This window comes from Haplochromis burtoni, unplaced genomic scaffold, assembly GCF_018398535.1.
Source record: "Haplochromis burtoni strain Fernald_Lab_line unplaced genomic scaffold, NCSU_Asbu1 Contig_262, whole genome shotgun sequence".
Lineage (NCBI taxonomy): Eukaryota > Metazoa > Chordata > Actinopteri > Cichliformes > Cichlidae > Haplochromis > Haplochromis burtoni.
In genome coordinates, this window is record NW_024582623.1 from 683,914 (window position 1) to 705,134 (window position 21,221).

Sequence of the window (21,221 nt, forward strand, 5' to 3'; positions counted from 1 at the left end):
ACAGATTGATAAAACATAAAAACACAAATTTCCGCTGTGTGACATACTGTTTTCCCTCCTTGTAAATCTCACTTTCACTGTAAGTTTCTAGCTGACTCTCAGGTGTGACAGGTGTGCCAGCAGGAAAGAGTAATAATAACCTGCATTCTGAGGTTTGTCATGCAGGATTAAAGCAGCCAGGCTTTGTTCACACAGCTAGGATTGTATTTTACACTGACCCTGGGTCAGTATAAGTATCATACAGTTTAAACGAAGCACTGAAACTTGCACATATTTATTACAGATGCACTGAAGCTAATCGAGATATTTGCTGTCAGTCTGTGGCTGCGATTAAACACTTTACTGAAAACTTTATTAACTAGTAAGCGTCGATAAGTGAAGCAGAGGGAGCCTGACCATGCGTCACACATTTGACGAGTTGGGAGTGAGAACGTGTTGGTGTGAGAGTGAACTGAGTTCACTCTCACACTGATAAACTAGCTGACTGCAGATGTACATCTGCAGTCAGCTAGTTTATCAGTTGAAGTCACTTAACTCTGTCATAAAATTGATAACTCGATCAGATGATATCTGAACATAACAAGTCTTTCTTATGATTTGATTATCACCTGGAATAGGGTAGTTTTACTGTGTCCGAACATAAACCCTATGCACAGTCCGTGGTCTGAATTTTTGTGTCATCACGGAGAAATGCTTTCCTGGAGATATCTAAAATGTTGAGAACTAGCACAAAAAGCATGTTCAAGAACTTTGGCAGGTTTGTCCACATGATGGTTTTGCAGCTACCCGAGATACAGTTACAGAAATTTACAGGTTTCCACAAGTATTTTTTCCCCGTCATTAAAAAAAGTTCCTGGTTTTAAACATAAATATCGTTTTTTTTTTCTTTGTGTGTGTGTGTGTGTGAAAACATTGTCAAAGTGAACTGCAAATCTTTACATCCTGCACAGCATTGGTTTGTAGCTTTATTGTCCCAAATTCCCATTTTGTACTTGCACAGACCGCGTGTACTAAAGAAATAAATAAGGTTTGGTGGCGTAATAATGAAACAAACGGTTCACATCGTCCTGGCTGAACAAAACATTTTTATGTCTAAATTGTTGATAGAATAGATTCCCTCCGAGTGTAGACAGGAGGAAGTACCAATAAAGCCTCCGATTTTTAGGGTTCATGAGGATCTAAATATTTTTTAACCGCGAGACGGAAAGAAGTGCTGAAAGTGCTGTAATGCCGCTAGTTTCCATAGGAGGGCACTGTTGCACCAGTGTTTCAAATTACTGCTAAGGAAGAAACATATATTTGGAAACTGCCACTTTAATAGCAGAAGTAAATAACAAATGTAACATTCAAAATCAAGCTTTCCTCAGAATAGCCCAAGTCTCAACCAGAAAGTCTTTCGAAAGTCGAATTTGCTGCTGTCGATGCAGTAACAATTCAGACAGCTTTTATCTTGTTATTTTACCGATGTTTTAGTCAATTATTGATTGGATTGTAGCAGAGAAAGCCAGAAAGTATTAAATAATCTTTGGAGTTAGTAATAAACATAAATATGGCATAAACTTTGTCCTTATGGCTGATTACTTATCTGTATTTAAGGCCTAACAGCGCATGACTTGCAATTTTATCTAGTGCTCGGAAATTCGTCACCAACTGATAAAGTGGTTTCAGGCTCATCTAAAGCTACTGTGTTCTGTTTTTCTGCTTTACATGTAAAATTACCTCAGAAAATAATTGCATTTTGGGGTTCTGAGATTAAAAGAGCACATAAAGCAACAAGAATCCCATACGGAAAAGATATATTTAAATCTTATAAAGTTTGTATCTCTCTTGTGTTGAACTTGTATGAAAAGCATACAAGAGTGAAAGCAGATATAAGATCCCTTGAAAAATTATATAAATGAAACTTGTGTGTTTTGGATACTTCCTACAACAATATATGAAAGTAATGAGAAAGTGGCCACTTTCATGAGTAAATCATATAAGCCTGAAGCAAGCTAAAGCTGATGCAAGTCTTTTATAAGTTTTTTCTATTTCTTTTCCAAATGGGAAGTAAAATAAACAACATGAACTTAATAAACTTTTTAAAGACAAAAGAAAAAAGCCAAAAAGGAGAAGTAATAAAGTGAAGTAATAATAAATAATGAAGTAAAACAAAATGAAGTATACAAAATTAAGATAAGACTGATGTCTTGTTCATAACAACAACCCTTTCACTTCCAGCCAAAGTATATAAAACCTTTGAGGAAGTGGCCCCATCAAAACAGCACATTTTGTGCACATGTAACTAATTGTACAGCTTACAAAAGATCTTGATAATTATCAAAGCAAAACTAAGACTTCCCCTCTTGTCAAGACGGCCCACTGATGTTTGCTGCTTCTCTGAAACATTGTATCTGTAAATGAAAACTCAGATACACCCTCCGTTATGGCTCTACTGTCCAAAGGCCAAGGCAGCACAGAAGGTTAATGAAACTGTATAACAGAGTCCTTCCCTCTCAGTGAGAGTTTGTCTGCGTGGAGCTGAAGCAGCCAGCATGTCTCCGAGGATTCTTGTAACGCTCCTGGCCGTGTCCTGTGCTGTTTCTGCTCAGTCAGACGTGGAGAGCCAGGCGAGGGAATTCCTGGACAGGTTTGACAAGGAGGCGAGTGACCTTATGTACCAGTACTCGCTGGCATCATGGGCCTACAACACCAACATCACACAGGAGAATGCAGACAAAGAGGTCAGCACTTGGAAAACACTTACTTTAAAATGTGGTTATTTTGTTACTGAGTTATAAAACCTGAAGTCATTCTCCACAGGCAGAACAGGGAGCGATCTGGGGCACGTTTTACAACAGAATGTCTGAAGAGTCCCAGAAATACCCCATCGACCAGGTCAACGACCTGGAAATCAAATTACAGCTCATTTCCCTACAAGACAAAGGCTCTGGTGCTTTGTCCGCAGATAAAGCTGCACATGTAAGACTATTTAAATATTAAATTCAACTTTGGCAAATTTTCATTTGGACAAACTGCACAGATATAGTAGTCTTCCACACCAAATGAAACATTTTATCGCTGTGTATTCTTTCATATCTTCCTGTAGCTGAATAAAGTCATGAGTGAGATGAGTACAATCTACAGCACAGCCACAGTGTGTATGCTTGACAACCCGCTTAACTGTCTGACTTTGGAGCCAGGTAAGCTCTCCTTATTAGGACCTGTTGTAGTGAAGTGGCTGCCTGCTGCTGTCAAAGACAGGCAGAGCAGTTTATTCGCTAAGAAGATGAAAATGTGTCTGTTTGGGACAAAAGTTTGTATTTGTTGCAGTAAAGCTACTTTCGTCACAAGGGACCGCAGCAGCGGGCAGCTCCACGTGTGATTAGTAAATGAAATCACCATAAAATAATAAAATAGCACTAATTCATCGCTATCTCCTCACAGTCAGAAGGCTCTGGGTTTGAATGTTGTGGCCTGGTGAGGGCCTTTCTGTCTGCCCTGCACAGCTTTTATCCGGGTTCTTGACTTTCTTCCCGTGATCCAATAGAATTACCTGTTAGATGCATTTGCGATTTTAAATTTGACGTAGGTGTAAATGTGAGTGTGGATGGTTGTCTGTCTTTTTTAAGCCTGTAATGGACTGCCTACTTGCCCAAGGCGCACACCTGTTCTTGATCAGTGTCAGAATGGATACAGGAACAAACCCAACTTTACTTTTTTTTCTTTTTGTTTAGTTTAGTTTTTGGGGGAGAATATGGGCATTTTTCTGTTTTCTCACTTCAGTGTGAGCCTGCCCTGACACCGCTCTGTGTCTTTCCTTGTTTACAGGACTGGACGAAATAATGGCCACTAGTCGAAACTATGACGAACGTCTCCATGTGTGGGAGGGCTGGAGGAAAGAAGTAGGAAAGAGGATGAGACCTCTCTACGAAGACTACGTGGATCTGAAGAATGAAGCTGCCAAGCTAAATGGTGAGGAACTAATATGAAAAAATAATGAATAACAGACAAGCTTCATTGCGGTGTGTCCTGATGCAGACTCTAACTTTATCAGGAACCTGTAGAGATATAAACTGATTCTCAGTGAAGATAGTGAGACAAGAGCTGATAGTGTTCAGCGATCATGACCACTCCTCCACCACTGAGGTCTAATTTTGCTTTGGCAGCATCTCGCTCATGTAACACTAGTAGTGTCATATCTTACATTATGCTTTTTAAGTGTGATTACCATCAATGCTAAAAACACCAAAAAATGTAAAAAAGCATTTAATTTGGTGTTTTTTCATGATCTCTGACACAAACGCTTATTGTGTGCAGGTTTTGAAGACTATGGCGCTTACTGGAGATACAACTATGAGACTCTTGAGGACGACATCATGTACCATTACACAGGCGATGAGTTAATGGAAGATGTCCGTGTAATATACAAACAGGTACGTCCATGTCTGTGTGACGCATGCTTCACGCTTCAGTGCCTCTGTATTAAAGACAGTTAGAATGTGCAGTTGCTTATTGACTGTGTGACGTAATTAACATAAATTATTTATAATAATTGTAACAAGAATAATACACTGGGGTTTTTTCCCCCCCCACAGATCCTGCCTTTATACAAGGAGCTGCATGCCTATGTGAGAGCCAAGCTTATGGAGGTCTATCCAGGGCATATTGATTCAGATGGATTTCTCCCAGCCCACTTGCTGGGTATGTTTCTGGTTTCAAAGCTAATAATGAAACCAAAGACACTGACACTAAATATCCACCTACTACTCTCATAATTACATTTTTTATATGCTTTAATTTTACAGAGTTGGTGTTTTTGGCATAAATTCAGCACAGTTGCGAAACAAATTTGAGAGCGGCATCAGGAGCTTATCATTATCATGAAAGAGTCAAGATTCAAATCTGTTTCGTCATATACAGAAAATTAAGATCTTCACTTCCTGTCCTCTCTGATTATCAGGCTACAAATAACTTTTAAAGAAAACGTTTGAGTGTGTGTGTGGGGGCGGGGTATTACATTTGATTCCCCCTATTATCATTGCTCCCTCATGTCTGCACTTTCTGTAATATTTTCTTATTTGATCCTTGGTTTAAGTGTAGAGTCTTTGTTCATGGGGCTTGTGGGATACCTGACGACAAGAAAAGAGTAATTGACAACATATAACTGTAATCTGTAAACTGTAACAACAAAAATGTTGTTGACAGAACAGATAGTTCATGCAAGGTCTCATAATTTCAGAACTGAAAGTGTGTCTCCCTCTGCTGTTCATGTATTATCACTACCTCTCTGTGCTACAGAAAAATAATGCCAACAGACTTATTATATTGTACATGTGGCTTTTAGCTGGAAATAACTGATCCACCCACATGCATTGTGCACATATAAAAAGCTACAGTCTGCTGTAGAAGGAGAAAATTTATGAAAAAATAATTTTCTTATTTGTTGGTTGTTCAGGTGACATGTGGGGAAGATTCTGGACCAACCTTTATTCTCTAACAGTGCCCTATCCTGACAAACCAGATATCGATGTCAGTCAGTCTATGGTGGACAAGGTATTGCAGAACTTTTTATTTATATAAAAAAAAAGACAGCCCTGTGACTTGGGGTTATCTGTCCAGGGTGTACCCTGTGTCTTGTCCAATGGTAGATAGAGTGGATGGATGGAAAATAAATATGTATACTCAGAAATTCCCTACCTGTCATCTTAAATTTCAGGGTTGGACCGAGCTTCAGCTTTTCCGAGAAGCTGAGAAGTTCTTCATGTCTGTGGGCCTTTACAAGATGTTTGACAACTTCTGGACTGACTCTATGTTTGTACATCCCGATGATGGACGCAATGTGGTCTGTCACCCCACAGCCTGGGACATGGGAAACAGAAAGGACTTTAGGTAGAGTATACACAGCTACACTACTGTGCAACAGTCTTAAGACACCTGTCATTTCTTTATGAGTTAACCAGTTTTGTATCTACAGACAACTAACAACTTAGCAAAGAACAAAACTTAAATTTCTTAAGGCACCTTGTAAAATTGAAACTCAGTGTTAGCAGATCTCACGCAGCGATGAATCCATATGTGAATTTTCTGGTTCAAATCAGTGTCAAAATATAAAGAGGAGATCGGGAGAGAGATACAGTGAGACTCTGATTTTGATCCACAGTGGGATGTGGTATTTGTCTGGTTGGCAACAACAATGATCCCAAACACACTTCGGATAAAGTAAAAGTGTACCGGATCAATCTTTATTGATTGAAAAGCATGCAATGGAACACTATCAGTGATGGGTTGGTCTCCCCAGAGCCCGGACCTTAACATTACTGAAGCAGTGTGAGATCACCTTAGAGAACAGAACAAAAAGCAGCCAACATCCAAAGAAGAGCTTTGAATGTCCTCCAAGATGCCTGGAGAACTATTCCTGAAGACTTCACAAAGAAATACAATGCAATACAACTTTATTTATATAGCACATTTAAAACCAAAGGTACACCAAGTGCTTCACAACAAGGTTAAAACATAAGATAAAAGATAAAAGGCTATAACAGAGTACAAAAACCCCCAAAGGTACAGACAGAGTAAGAAGTAAAACATTAGAGCATGGTTTAGAAGATAAAATTACAGGGTATTCATAAATATAAGGTGGGGGTATTTATACAGTGGGACATTAGTAGGAAGATAAGTAACATAAGGGTAAAATATAGGGGAAGTGCACCAGCTAACTGAAAATGCTCGGTCAAACAAGTACGTTTTTAACTGAGATTTAAATGCCAAGATTTAAATCGGAGATTTTAGAAGCACAAATAGCAGCAGGAAGATTGTTCCAGAGGCTCGGGGCTGCCAGGGCAAAAGCACGGTCACCTCTGGTCTTTAGCCGGGATCTAGGCTGCACTAAGAGTAATTGTCCTGATGATCTTAGGGCTCTCCTAGGGGTATATGGACAAAGGAGTTCAGTGAAGTAGCACGGTGCAGTATTGTTTATGATTTTAAAGGTAAGCAACAGAATTTTAAACTCAATTCGGTATTTGACAGGGAGCCAGTGCAGGTCAGCAAGGACTGGAGTGATAGAGGCAAACCTTGTCAGAAGGCTATGAAGAAGGGTGGAGTGGAGACCAAAGTAAAGGGAATTACAGTAGTCTAATCTAGAGGTCACAAAAGCATGGATTCGTTTCTCAAGGTCCTTGTGTGGTATGTAGTGCTTGGCCTTGGAGATTTGACACAATTGGTAGAAACTAGATTTAACTATAGTGGATACTTGCTTGTCAAACTTAAAGGAGCTGGCAAAGAGAACATCTAAGTTGCTAACAGTGCCAGAAAGAAAGGCGGCAAAGGGTCCTTGACAGAAATGACAGAAAGCTTATTAAGAGAGTTCAAGCTCTCCTAGGCAAGAGGAAAAAAGGTGTATATACAAGATGTCGACTTTCAAGCTCCTTCGAATTGTACAAACTCTGTGTTTGCCATTTATACTGTATTTCCAAGCCTGCATACTTCAAGTTATTTGATGCTCATTGTCTTAGCAAAACTTAGCAAGACATGAAGAACAAGAGGTGGCTCAGAACCTTTGCTTTATCTATCCATCTGTCTATTTATCTAGGTTTGACTTTTGTTAAAGCAAGTTGGCAGCTGGGAATTATGATAGCCATAAAAATAAACCTATTGGAACACTGATGTTGTGATGCTATTTAATCGCTGAATCATCCTTTTCTGCTGATAAAGATAACCAAAGTCTAGGTTGTAAAATATTCATATAATTTCCCCAACACTGCCTAGAATAACGTTTCTCAAAATGCAAAATAAGCAAAATAATTTTATAGTTACTCGTGTGTCAGTTTGGTTTAAAATTACAGGAAAAGAATTTGCGTGTAAAACTGAAGTCCTCTACCTCTTTTTAATTAGTTATTCTGCTTTTAGTGATTGGAGTTCACTTAGTTCACTATTGCTCTCTTACTGGTCACCGATCACAGTAGTATGAAGTGTCTCTGTCACACAATGTAATTGCTGATATCAGCATTTCTCCCGTGATATCTTCAGGATCAAGATGTGCACCCAGGTTAACATGGACAACTACCTCACAGCACACCATGAAATGGGACACAACCAGTACCAGATGGCTTACCGCAACCTGTCCTACCTTCTGAGGGACGGAGCCAATGAGGGTTTCCACGAGGCTGTTGGAGAAATCATGTCCCTCTCTGCTGCAACACCCAAACACCTACAGAGCCTGAATCTCCTGCCTGCTGACTTTGTTTATGATCAAGGTACAGCTGTTGCGGGCAGCACTGGTGCTTCAAAACATTAAAGCTGCTTTAACCAATAGATTTATAATAACAAGAAACAGGTGAACGAGTAAGCTACAGAGAGCAATCACCTAACTCTGCAGTTTTTGTATGCAGCATTTTAACTTCTTTCAGCTCATTGTTTTAGTTTTCTGTCCCCTCAATTTTACAGGAGCATTCAATATATACCCAACATTAGAACTCAGGTAGTCACAATTGCTGGTGTCTCACTTCTACAGACAACCTCAAAGGACAACCTGAGGAACTGCCGTTTCTGGCATTTGGGCACTGGCTTGATTTTTCTGTCCTGATGCTTGCCCCTTGTTGCATAATAAGCTGTTGGCCAGTAACCAAGTTGTCAACATGAACATAGATATTATGAACACGTTGACCTTGTTTTTATTGCCTCTGCGTAGCAAAAAAAAAAATATTTATTGCAGATTTAATTTTGCAATGTGTCTGGATTATTAAATGTAGGGTTAAGATAACTTAAGCACTACATGCTATATCAGGATAAGATGACCTGCAGCCTTATGCTAACTGGTATTCAAACTGTCATCGATTTACAGTCTCTGATAAAGAGGCCATAAACATAAAAATAAAGCATTTGTAAAATGTAATTACGTTCTCACTCTGAATCATAAACTGTCTTTGTGTTTAATGCTTTACAGACACAGAGATCAACTTTCTGCTGAAACAGGCACTCACTATTGTGGCCACCCTGCCTTTCACCTACATGCTGGAGGAATGGAGGTGGCAGGTGTTTGCAGGGAACATCACCAAGGATGAATGGATGCAACGCTGGTGGCAGATGAAGTGAGCAGAGTTATGCAATATTTAGTATAAAGTTTACTTCAATGTCATCAGATTACAGTTAGGTTCATACTTTTTTTAAACTATTTTTTTTGCATCTGATTTTAAAATCCCTATAGAGATTTTAAAATCAAACAATATGCAAATGAGGTGCAGAATTTCTTGCACTTAATGAAAACTGTTCATGCAAACTTAGGAATTACAGCCATTTAAAAAAAAAAAGAATTCAATTCCATGAAAAATGAATCCAAAGATTTAGAGTTCATTTGAAGTGTTGAATTTAAATTTGTCTGCTTTTCACTAGAATCTCAATTTGATGTTCAAAGACTTAAAGTAAAGTAGGCCAAATTATGCTGAATAAACCAACATAAACCTGTTAAAAAGAATAGGAGTGACCAAATCAAAGTTATTAAAAAGAATTAATGCACAGGCCAGCTCGATAACACCTCCACAACATCACAACACTCTCAAGAAGGTCATTGTACCGTTATGGAAGTCTATAACGTAGATGTGCCTTCTTGACTGGAAATGCAAAGAGTTTACAACAAGGTGCAAACCAGTCACCTAATCTCAACTCAACAGAGCCTTCTTTGTAGTTATTAAATGCAATGCAGCAACTGAATATTGATGCAATAAAGACCTGTGAGAACATTTTAAGTGAAGACACGGTTTTTGATGTCCATGGGTTTTAGACTTCAAGCAGCCACCAAGAACAAAGGAGTTTTTAATCCAAGTTTTAATAACAGTCCTTAAATGTAAAAGTTTGCCTCTGCCTTTGTCTCTAACTCCTAAACTGTAAATGCAAAACCGTAGTTAATCCTTCGAATTAAAGTCAGCACTTCAACCACATCTTAATTGTTCAAGTTAAAATCCATTGTGGATTGGTTCTGCTGGCAGCTGGGGAAAATTACAACAAAAACACAACAGAAATGTTATTACAAAGCGGGCATAACTGTAGGGAAGTGACTTGAAAACTAGAGAAATAAAAGAAGGTCTTCATTTTGTGCAGTTTAGCAGCTGCTTCACTGCAGGCCTGACAGCTTGTATTATTGATTCTGTGTTGTTTTAATAGGAGAGAGATGGTTGGGGTGATGGAGCCAGTGCCAAGAGATGAGACTTACTGTGACCCACCCGCTCTGTTCCATGTGTCTGGAGACTATTCATTCATCAGGTAACAATCCCAATCTAAAGCTGCATTTTGTGTCAATAACACTGCAGATTGTGGATTGACTTAATTCTTAAATTATAGCAGTTATGACCATTTGGTGCAGTTCCCAGTTCACTTTAAACTGAACCTGTGTGTGTGTGTGTGTGTGTGTGTGTGTGTGTGTGTGTGTGTGTGTGTGTGTGTGTGTGTGTGTGTGTGTGTGTGTCCATTTGTTACTGCTTTCGATCCAGGTACTTCACACGAACCATCTACCAGTTTCAGTTCCAAAAAGCGCTCTGCGATGCGGCCGGTCACACGGGCGACCTGTCTGCATGTGACATCACTAATTCTATCGAAGCAGGAACCAAGCTAAGGTGCATACAACTTCCCTTTCTTCATTTTTAACCTCGCTCGCTTGATTTTCTTATCACAACAGTCTGTTTATGTTTTCTAGGAAGTCCATGTAGCTATTTGAAATTACAGCATAAATGGTGCAGGATTTTGCTCTAGCACATTGTATTACTTTTTTGTTCTTCACGTCTAAAAGTGGTGGAATAATTTATCATCATCATCATCCTCATTGTTTTCTTCTAGGAATATGTTAGAACTTGGAAGGTCTAAGTCTTGGACCAGGGCTTTGCAAGCAATATCTGGTGACACAAAGATGGATGCCCAACCTCTGCTGGACTATTTCCATAAACTTTATGAGTGGTTGCAGGCAGATAACAAGAAACGCAACAGGGTGGTAGGCTGGAGTGAAGATCAATGTAAGTACAAAAGATACCCAAAATGAAAATTATTAGCACTAAAATCATCTATCTGGAGTAATAGTATTTAGTGTTTTTTGAGATTGATACCGCTCTTCCTGATGCCACTACTTGATAAAAGACTGAACGTGGGAAGGAAACTCTCTGTAGTCTGTACTTGCACGTGTAAAGTGCATTGAATTATTTGTACACAAACTTTAGAACTGACAGTAATTTACTTGAATCTAGTTGTCATCGTCCAGCATAATACAGCTTTCAAAATGCCGGGTTTTGTTTTTACAATTTGCTTTTTATACTCAAAGAAGACAACATTTTAATTAGTGTCACATTCTTCTGTTCCCAACCATATGTCCTTAATTTATCACCACTCTTCTCACACTTTTCCTGGTCCTGTTAGCCTCTAAGCTTTCATCGATTCTTAAAATCTTAAAATCAAAAGTCAGCTTTTGGGTCCTCACCCCTACAGCTAGCTGTTCTTCCTTATTTCTAGACTTTATGCTAGTTAACGTAATATGCTGGAGCACATTTATCATACAGGTATACATCTTTAAAATGTCTTTAACTGATTGTTGTTCCCATTACAGATCCAGAATATTCAATTAAAGTGAGACTAAGTTTAAATTCTGCAATGGGCGATGATGCTGTGAGTAATAAAAATCGTCATTGCACCAGAAATTTTGCAGGAATTCTGCACTTATGAAGTTAAATACTGTCTGTTTAACGTCATGCCCATTGTTTTGCTTTTTTTATGTGTTTCAGTACCCCTGGAATGACAATGAGCTTTACCTGTTCCGGGCCAACATTGCTTATGCCTTGAGGCAGTACTACAGCCAGAAGAACAAGACTCTTCCTTTCACGTCAGTATGAGGTCGATATTTTGTGCTTTAAGCAAAACAAAAAAATTGTTTGGTTTGAGTTTTCTCTGTTTGCACATGCAGAACAACTAATGTCATCACCTATAAGGAGACTCCCAGAATCTCTTTCTACGTTGTCGCCAAAAACCCAAATACACCCACTGAATTCATCCCAAAGAATGAGCTGAAGGAAGCCATCAGGTGAGGATCAAGTGCGTGAGTGGCTAAATACAGAATATCCCAAAGCACTGAGCTCAGCATCCTAAGGTAGCTGCAGTAGCCAAGCAAATTCATTTATTTAAAATCTTTTTAGTTGCAGTTTTTAGCTGGATGGAAATGTTGAACTTCAGTAACATGGCACAAATTGCCATCAAATTGCTGTTTTATTCACACATCCATGGTCTTTACAGGATTAGTCGCAGGTGTCTTTGGTGATCTATGGCTCAAACCTTTTTCTTATGAAATGAATTGTGAACTCTTTGAAATATTTTTAAAAATGTCTTGGCACAGCTATAACAACAGCATACATTTATAACATATTCTTTTTATTTTTTTTATTATAAGAGTTGTAATTTAACTCCCTCCTGCTACACCTGAAATAACCAACCTGGCAGTAATGTCGCCTGTGCCTGTTTATGAGTTGTAAAGCAATAATAAAGTCATTTAAAATCTATTCCAGGTTAGCTCGAGGCCGGATCAACGACGCCTTCAACTTAGGTGATAATACTCTGGAGTTTGCCGGTATCCTACCAACACTGGCCTCACCCACTGAGCAACCTGTGCAGGTGTGGCTGGTGGTATTTGGTGTGGTTATGGGCATTGTGGTGGTAGCCGGCGTCTACCTTGTCGTCTCTGGTGTCAAGGAGCGCAGGAAGTGAGTAGACCCAAATATACACTACCGGTTAAAAGTTTTAGAACTGCTCAATTTCTCCAGTTATTTACTGCAATTCAAGTCATTCAAGTCCAATGAATAGCTTGATAACTGAAAAAATAATGTACATTTCAGAATTATACAAAAAGGCCTTTTTCAGGGAACATAAAATGGGTTCAAATGTAAAGCTGTTCTGTGAGTCTCAGTTTCAACTGTGAAGAGAAGACTTCGAGCTGCAGGTTTAACAGGATGAGTTGTGTATGTGTGTTTTAATTATATGTAGATATTACAAGTCTGTCTGTGCAGTTGTATGTTTTTACCATCAGAGCTTTAGTCTGCCCCTTTTCACAAATGATATCTTGACTTCACATAGACTTGGTGACTAAATGAGTAAAATAAAAATATTCCAATTAAATTAATTATGTGCATAATGTTTCTGTGTTTATAGGAAAAAGCCTGGTGTGGAGAACCCCTATGAGTCATCCACTGATGGACAAAGCAACAAAGCCTATGATGACAGTGACAATGAGCAAACTGGATTCTGAGTCTACCGCTGTCGTAGTAGATCAGAGGGAAGATCAGTACTTGTGTCCAGTGATCTCATAGCCTTCCCAGAAATGGGAAAGTAAAGCTTTAAAAGTTCTCTTCTTCTTTCATCAGTGCTGCATGGCCTCCAATCAACAATAACAGAACATTAACAGTGCTAAATGTGAAGCATTATGCTGAAGGTTGTTAATTGGCAACAGTGAATAACCCTGTTAATGAACAGTATCCTTAATTACCATTTACATAGTATACTTCCATGTGAGTGTCATTAAAGTGTTATTATACAGTATTTTGTGATACAATAAGTAACAAGTTTAACACACTGCCTTACCTCCCTTTTTGAAACCCTTTTACTTACCTGTGCAATTATGTATATTTAACTGTTTTGGTAATAATAATAATAATAATAATAATAATAATAATAATAATAATAATAATAATAATAATAATAACCGGTTTAAAGTATCATTTTAAAAATAAAGTTCATAATTGCAAAAGTTAGGCAAATTCAAGTCACATTTATGATGATGCCACCTACGTGTCAAAATGCACACTTCAATCACAGCACACATTTCGTTTTAGTCTAGTTTACTGTGTTTTCATATCAAACCTGAGAGATTTCCTAAAGTATCAAATCTTGTCATTATACACCTAGATGCTAAAGAAAAATGATCAAATAAAAACATGAATGTTGCATTAAAAAAATTCTGCTACACAGTTTACCAATGGAACTTTTTTTTACTTGTCAGCTGCGCATGTGTACAAAAAAAGACATTTCTTTCGCAAGCAGTGAGTGACCATTAAGCGAAAAGGAGAGTAGTACATTTGCATGAGTTGATATTATACAATCAAAGCCTAAAGGTGTGATTTCCAGGACGTCTGAGATGTGTTATTAAAAAAGAATTCTAAATATGTTTGGTTGTGTTAATGCATTGGGCCATTATTTATCGTTCCTGTAATGTGTCATTTTTCCTTACAATGTCTTATAATATATTGGAAACAGTATTGTTGTATCAAACATATAGATTATACAATATGAGTTCAAAAAAGAAGTGTGGCTCTGAAGCAAAAACTTGAATGTGTTTGGTGACAGCATGCATTAAGACTTTCAGTCAGCCTCAAAGTGATTCTAGCAAATCTTCAGGCAACTCAGAAACTTGCGGTGTGTGGTACGGGTGCTGCCAGTTTCAACTGAGGATGTAAGTCAGATGGCAGAAGGAATACTTTGAGGATCTCCTCAATCCCACAGACTTACCTTCTGTAGAGGAAGCAGAGCCTGGGTACAAGAAGGATGACCCATTCATCACTTGGGGTAAGGTCACTGAGGCAAGTAAAAAACGAAAGCGTAACACTACAGTTGGTGTCTGAGATCATTTTCCACGTCATCTCTCAGGTAGGGACATGTGGAATGACAGCTGTGTAAAGGCATAGCCTTAAAGAGTTAGAGAACTATGGATTTCTGCAGCAGCAGAATTTGAAACATGGATGTTGGTTTGTGTTGTTGAACCAGGTCACACGAAATATTTACAAGAATTTTTTTTAAAAATGTAACTGACTTTTCTGAGTCCTGAAAATGCAGAGGAAAATGACTCTCCGTCACTTTTGAATGATGAAGAGGAAGGACTGATCCACTGTATGTCCATCCAGGGTTGCCACGCCCACTGTGTCTGTGTTGCAAACGTTGATGAACCAACCGCTATACAATGCTGACTCAAATCTCCGTCGTCTCGCTGAGTCACCCTTCATGTAAAACACAAAGGAGAGGGTACTCTCATCGCTCTTGGAGATCTGCTTCAGCCTCTGCTTCTCACATGTCTAAAGGGATGAAAGCGTGGATTAGTTTGCTTGAAAATGGCAATTTCCTTATAAACATCTTCAAATCACAATGAAATGAAGTACAACTGAGACAACAACGATTGTCGAACTGAGACAACGAACTGAGACAACAAGACGTTTCACCTCTCATCCGAGAAGCTTCTTCAGTTCTAACTAACTAGAACTGAAGAAGCTTCTTGGATGAGAGGTCTTCAAGTAACTTAAAGAAGTCCAGACGCTTTTCTTTGCAAGCTCCTTTGACTAATACTTAACTCAAACTCAATCTCCTAATTATTTCATTTTGCAAATGATTTCAACTCTGATGAAGATGATCTCTTCATTGTGGCACCTGTTAGTGGGTGGGATATATTCACCAGCAAGTGAACATTTTGTCCTCAAAGTTGTTGGGTTAAAAGCAGGAAAAACGGGAAACAGTAAGTATTTCAGTGAGTGTGACAAGGGCCAAATTGTGATGGCTAGATGAGTGGGTCAGCACAGCTCCAAAACTGCAGCTCTTGTGTTCCTGGGCTGCAGTGGTCAGTATCAAACATGGTCTAAAGAAGGAACACCGGTGACCCAGCGACAGGCTCATGGGCAGCCAAGGCTCACTGATGAACGTGGGGAGCGAAAGCTGACCCTACATGCATCAGACTGCTGAAAAAGTCGATGCTGGTCCTAAACAAAGTGAAAGAACTAGAAAGGCGTGAGAATGCAGAGTGCATCGCAGTTTGTTGTGTAAGGGACTGCATAGCCACAGCCCATCCAGGATGCCTATTCTGACTGCTGTTCACCACTGAAAACACCAGCAATGGGCATGTGAGCATCAGAATTAGACTGTGGAGCAGCTACAGATGATGGTCTGGTTTTGTTTTACATTCCGTACTTGGAAACACCTGGCACCAGGATGTTCTATGGGAAGAAGGCACGCCAGTGAGGCAGTGTGATGCTTTTATATATATTCTTCTGGGAAACATTGGGTCCTGCCATTCATGTGGATGTAATTTTTGACAAGTACCACATACCTAAGTGTTGTTGCAGACCATGTACACCCTTTAATAGAAATGGTACTTTCTGAAGACTGTGGCCTCTTTCAACAGGATAAAATGCTCTGCCACAAAGCAAAAATGTATCAGGAATGGTTTGAGGAGCATATCTTCAGTTTGAGGTATTGACTTGGTCTCCAAATTGCCCCAGATCTAAATCCAATTGAGCATCTCTAGGATGTGCTGGACAAAAAGTCTGACCCATGAAGGTCTCACCTCATAACTAACGGGATCTGTTGCTAACATCTTGGTGCCTGATACCACAGTCCATGCCTCAGTGGGGAAGGCTAATTTTGGGACCAACACAATATTAGGCAGGTGGTCATAATGTTATGCCTAAGCTGTGTATATTTAAACAATTTTGATATCACTACTAATTTGAGATGCTAATTATTCTGCCATTATGTATTTTTTGTAACATAACTCTGTCTAAGCAAATCTTTTAAAGTGAGAAGTGTATCTACATAGAACAAGGGACAGAAACGGGCATGCAATGCTTTCATCCCCTGAACAATGATGGCTGAGTCCAGAGAAACAAATGTTTATCAAGCCTTTTTTTTCACTGCCATGATTCAGTCAAAATCAATAGCGTACACTTATTACCTCCACTTTTAGGAGCACCCTGTCCGCTTGCTTGCAGCACATGAGGAAGCAGTTGGAATCGGTGAGGTTTAGCACCACTGGCATCCCACTGGAACCCCTTCTGAAACCGCTTGACTTGTAGTAGTAGATAGTAATTTTCTCTGAGCACAAAAGGAAACCAAAATAATGAGAGCAGTTTCTCTATCAGAACAGAGTATTTTCTTACTCTACCTAACACTGGAGTAAATGTGAATGATGACAGCTTCAGTAAAAACTCATCTGAAAACCACGAGTGCCACGTTGATGTGTCCTGCTCTGAAAGACAAACCTGGATTTGGAGAAGCATAGACGATCTTCTCAGAACAGATACCTCGGAGGTATTGGCGAGTGGCCAGATTTTCAACTAAAACATTCGACAACTTTTCCTGCCGGAAACTGCCGCCTCCTCTCGGAACTGAAAGTAAGAATGGGAACAAGGGCCCCTGTTTATAAGTCATATCCCTTTTTAAAAACAAAGGTGACTGCACTGACCGTTTTCAAACTGTGATTTCACAGCAGTGGTCTTGTGTTCTTTACATCGATCTCGACTTTCACAGGTTTCATTTTTCCTTTATGAGATTTAATTTTGCCAGTTGAAGGCAGTTGTACAACACATAAGTTATCTATAGGGGTCTGCAGAAAAACTGCCTAGTCAAGGTCATAACAGCTGCCAGGACACATTTTGGTTCATGGGTGTAAACATGCGACCATTCTCAGTAGCTTCCTCTTTAGATAACCACAAATATACAGAAGCAAAAGAAATACCCAGTTGCCTCACAACATTCAAACACTTTAATGCATTAAATACTGTAAATATTGCTGTTAGCAAAGTTAATTATGAGAAAAGGCAGGAGAGTAAAACTGCTTTTACTCACCGAGCGTCACCGTGCTGGATTCTGCCACCATGATGATGTCATTAAAGGTACATCCTGTCTTATCACAGCCCCTGCCTCTCACCAGAGAGATGCTAGTTTTTGTCATCTCAACAACAAACATCTCATTCTCCTCAGTTTTCGCTTGGCAAAGATCCTCTTCAATATTCCCCGTCTCCTTTTCTTCTTCCTGCTGTTCCACTACAGGTCCCTCTGGGTCATCCTCCCTTGTCATCTCCCAGCTAAAGCTGATGAGTGTGGGCTCTTTAGAGACTGGTTGTAAAGTGTCTTCAGTCAGGGATGTCTGCTCAGTGTGGTCCTCTTCCTTGGCTGGTTTGCACACTGTCTGAAGAGAACGAAGAGAAACAGGATAATATAAAATACCCCCCAAAACCAAAATAAACACAGAAAAAAGATGTTCGCAGGTAGCATTTACCAAGATTATGAAGAACATAAGCACAGAAATTTGAATCACATTACACAATTTCATAATGTTTACATATATAAAGTGAAACACAATGAATTGTTTATTTTATTTTTATTTTATTTTTAATCTTCTAAGACTGTATCTGAAATAATATCTCTAAACTAGAAGTCCTCAACTCACCAGCATTGGACTCCCCTCAGCTATCATGTTTGCCAGCTCCTCAGGTGTAAGATCATTCAGGTCCATGCCATTTATCTGCAGAAGCTTGTCTCCTTTTCTGATAAAAAATAAACAGTAAATAAATAAAATAAATGTACAATGTGCTTTACTGAGCCCTTTTGTGTTTGGCAGATGTAATAAAAGGAGTTAGAGTGTGTTCATAAATAATAATTTACTAGTTTTACTCTTTAAAGGGGTTATTTTTTCCACTACAGAAGGTCTCGTGAGTACACTGAGCTAGAGATGAACACAAAAAAAATCCACCCAAAATTGGAATAAAATTACAAAATAAGGCAACAGAATTATATAATACATCTTAGTTCATTTGCTCAATTCACCTATAATATTTCACAGTTTCAAACTTTTCTGGCATCATGTTGAAACGATTAAGTGGTAGAATTTGAAAACAGTGAAAATAAGAGAAAAAACAGGATTACATAATTAGGTATGCAACAAACCGATACTCGAAACTGAACTCATGCTCAAAGAAAGAAAGAAAAGAAAAAGAAATTCTGCACAAAATGCTGACTTTAAGTAATTTTATCACATTTAAATTTTGTAATTTTGTTACATTTTACGATGTAAAATGTTCCATTTAATGGGATCTGGTCGAATGTCAATGTACTTGACTGGTATATGTTCATTTTATACCAAGTTTATTTCAGTTTATTCCTTAAGAATTAATTATTGCAATAAATAAACATCTTTCATCACTGCTTCATGTTTAATGAGGGTGAAAAATAGAAGGCTCAACATGTAAGCTGGAGAGAAAACCTCAATGTAAATATAAATAAAAACTAAGAGAGTTATATGTTTTTACCAAAAACATGGTCTTGCTAAAAAAATTTTTTTAAAAAATCCATAACATGAAGTTGGATGTCTGTGCAACGTTATATGACTACAACTTTTGAGGCTCTACAGTAAAACTGTCTTAGCTTCTTTCATAGCAGTACCTGGAAAATAGTTGAAGAGAAAGAATCCGCTAAACAGAGAGCAAATTATACCTGACATAAAGTTTTCCTTCATTCTCCATTTTGTACTTCACCACATTCTCCACTACATATTGATGCTTTCCCTCATGGATCTTGTGTGCAATCAGCACACCGCCCTTAACCAGAGAATCCTAAAATGTACAAAAAGAACACAAACTTTAAGTTTTCTCAACAAAGACAATCATGTCAGGATTATCTTTTAAGTGTATCTCACTACATGTAATGCTTATTGTTAGGGGACAGTTAAGCGTTGTCACCTACCTTCATGTCCATGTTGGCACCAATGTCCGCTCTAGATAGCGTTATACCACTGACTGAAACAGACTCCGGTGAAAGTGGCAGTTTATAAGTCTTCCAGTGTGTCTGTGCTTCAACTTATTATAGAACAAAAAGGGGAACTGTGAGTGAGAAAACACTGACACTGTCGTGGATGGGGAACTGCTGTCAAAAAAGGAAGTAAGAGAAGATTAGAACATTTTTGATGAAAAGTGGACACAGTATATGGTTTGTTTGAAAGCAGAACTTGTGAAGCATGTGGAAGAAGAAGGTTATGATTTAACTGTAAAATATCTTTTCAATAGCAACAAATACAGTGCTTTGATAAGTCACACACTTCCCCTTTTCAAAACTGATAGAGACTAAAATATTATCACATAGTACTACTATATAATATTACTCATATAACATCCCTTTTTTTTCTTTCACTGCGTTTAAACTTCCTTAAAAACACCAATAATAAGGATTAAAAAATTAGCATGAAAACCTGAAAAGCTTCAAATATAAATCCCAACAGTCAGATTTACAGTGTATCACAGATCACATGTAAGCTGTTGGGAAAAAAAATCTCTTCCCCTGTGACAGTTATGATGGAAATATATAATGTAACTAAATATCAGTTCATTTTTACCCGTGTCTGCCGGTACATTAGAAAAAACACAGTACCAGATTGTGAACGTCTAATGCAAGTAAAATTCCTCCATTCAAAACCGTAAGTACAGCGTTCACTATTAATTTAACGCTTAAAAAGTAAAAAGATGCCACTTCTTAATTTGTACATTTCACTGCTTTAAACAGAGACGCTACCAACGGGGGGCCGGGGGGCCCTGGCCAACCCCCTGGCAAAACTCTCCTAATAATGTAAAAATGTTGCAGAAAAGCTGGTGCCAATCCCTGGACAGATCGCTGGTGCATCTCAGGGACAACACAGAGACAGGCAACATGATCGAATGCTTATTTTTCTTTCCTGAACAAGTTTGCTCTTAAAGTTAACTCCACTCTGAGAAAGTGAATCTTAAGCTGCTTCTGCTGACAATCATTAAAGTGATGGTTGGGACTTCCAGTCAATTAAAACAGATTAACATGGATTTCCAAATGTTTTTTGATTTTCATATGTACCTATTTTATGTCACATCAACTTTAATAGCGGGAAATTAACCAGGCATACAACTCCCAAAAAGTGGATTCTGTTCATCTGGACTTTTTTCAGTGGGAGAAACATTATGTCACTCATCCAAGTAACTTCTTCAGTCTCATATAGGGCATGTTTTTCAAGTAACCTATATTTGATGACAGCATATTAAAACTGGAAATTCAGTTTTTGGTGTGACCCCCCCATATTTTTAGTGGCCCCTATAAGGCCACCCCTATGAAAAAATTCTGGATGCACCCCTTGCTGTACAGTACATATTTCATATTCTTGCTCAAAAAAGGTCAACCTATCATGAGTTCAGAAAAACAATGTTTCTTAAGTTTATTTTAAGAAGGTAATTTTTGTGATGCCTCCATGCTACCAGCAGCCATGGCTACCCAACTGAGAGAGATGGATTTAAAGCAGGGTTGTCATTTTAATACACATTTAATTACTATCTTATTATACAAAAAAGGAAGTCAGCACAAATCTCTGAGCTTATAATGTATATACATATTTATAATTTGACCTCCACACAGTGTATTGCGTATCATTATTTGTGTTGAATTACAGT

General features: G+C 38.5%; 2 protein-coding genes across 2 annotated transcripts; one reads left to right on the plus strand and one right to left on the minus strand.

Annotated features, from left to right (window-relative positions):
• The first annotated feature begins 2,392 nt into the window (after positions 1-2,392).
• On the plus strand, positions 2,393-14,164 carry ace2 (angiotensin I converting enzyme 2). The gene is made up of 18 exons (XM_005943300.3): positions 2,393-2,723; positions 2,803-2,961; positions 3,089-3,182; positions 3,811-3,954; positions 4,300-4,415; positions 4,578-4,683; positions 5,438-5,535; positions 5,699-5,871; positions 8,008-8,234; positions 8,924-9,068; positions 10,138-10,236; positions 10,464-10,586; positions 10,807-10,979; positions 11,564-11,622; positions 11,739-11,836; positions 11,918-12,034; positions 12,513-12,707; positions 13,153-14,164. Exons 1-18 carry the CDS (start codon positions 2,535-2,537, stop codon positions 13,247-13,249), a joined length of 2,412 nt encoding a protein of 803 aa, XP_005943362.1. The 5' UTR covers positions 2,393-2,534; the 3' UTR covers positions 13,250-14,164.
• Positions 14,165-14,792: 628 nt separating this feature from the next.
• Positions 14,793-19,698, minus strand: il1fma (interleukin-1 family member A). The gene is made up of 7 exons (XM_005943298.3): positions 19,501-19,698; positions 19,252-19,370; positions 18,209-18,305; positions 17,605-17,947; positions 17,019-17,144; positions 16,712-16,851; positions 14,793-15,065 (listed from the first exon to the last, which is right to left on the minus strand). Exons 1-7 carry the CDS (start codon positions 19,510-19,512, stop codon positions 14,847-14,849), a joined length of 1,056 nt encoding a protein of 351 aa, XP_005943360.1. The 5' UTR covers positions 19,513-19,698; the 3' UTR covers positions 14,793-14,846.
• Positions 19,699-21,221: the final 1,523 nt, after the last annotated feature.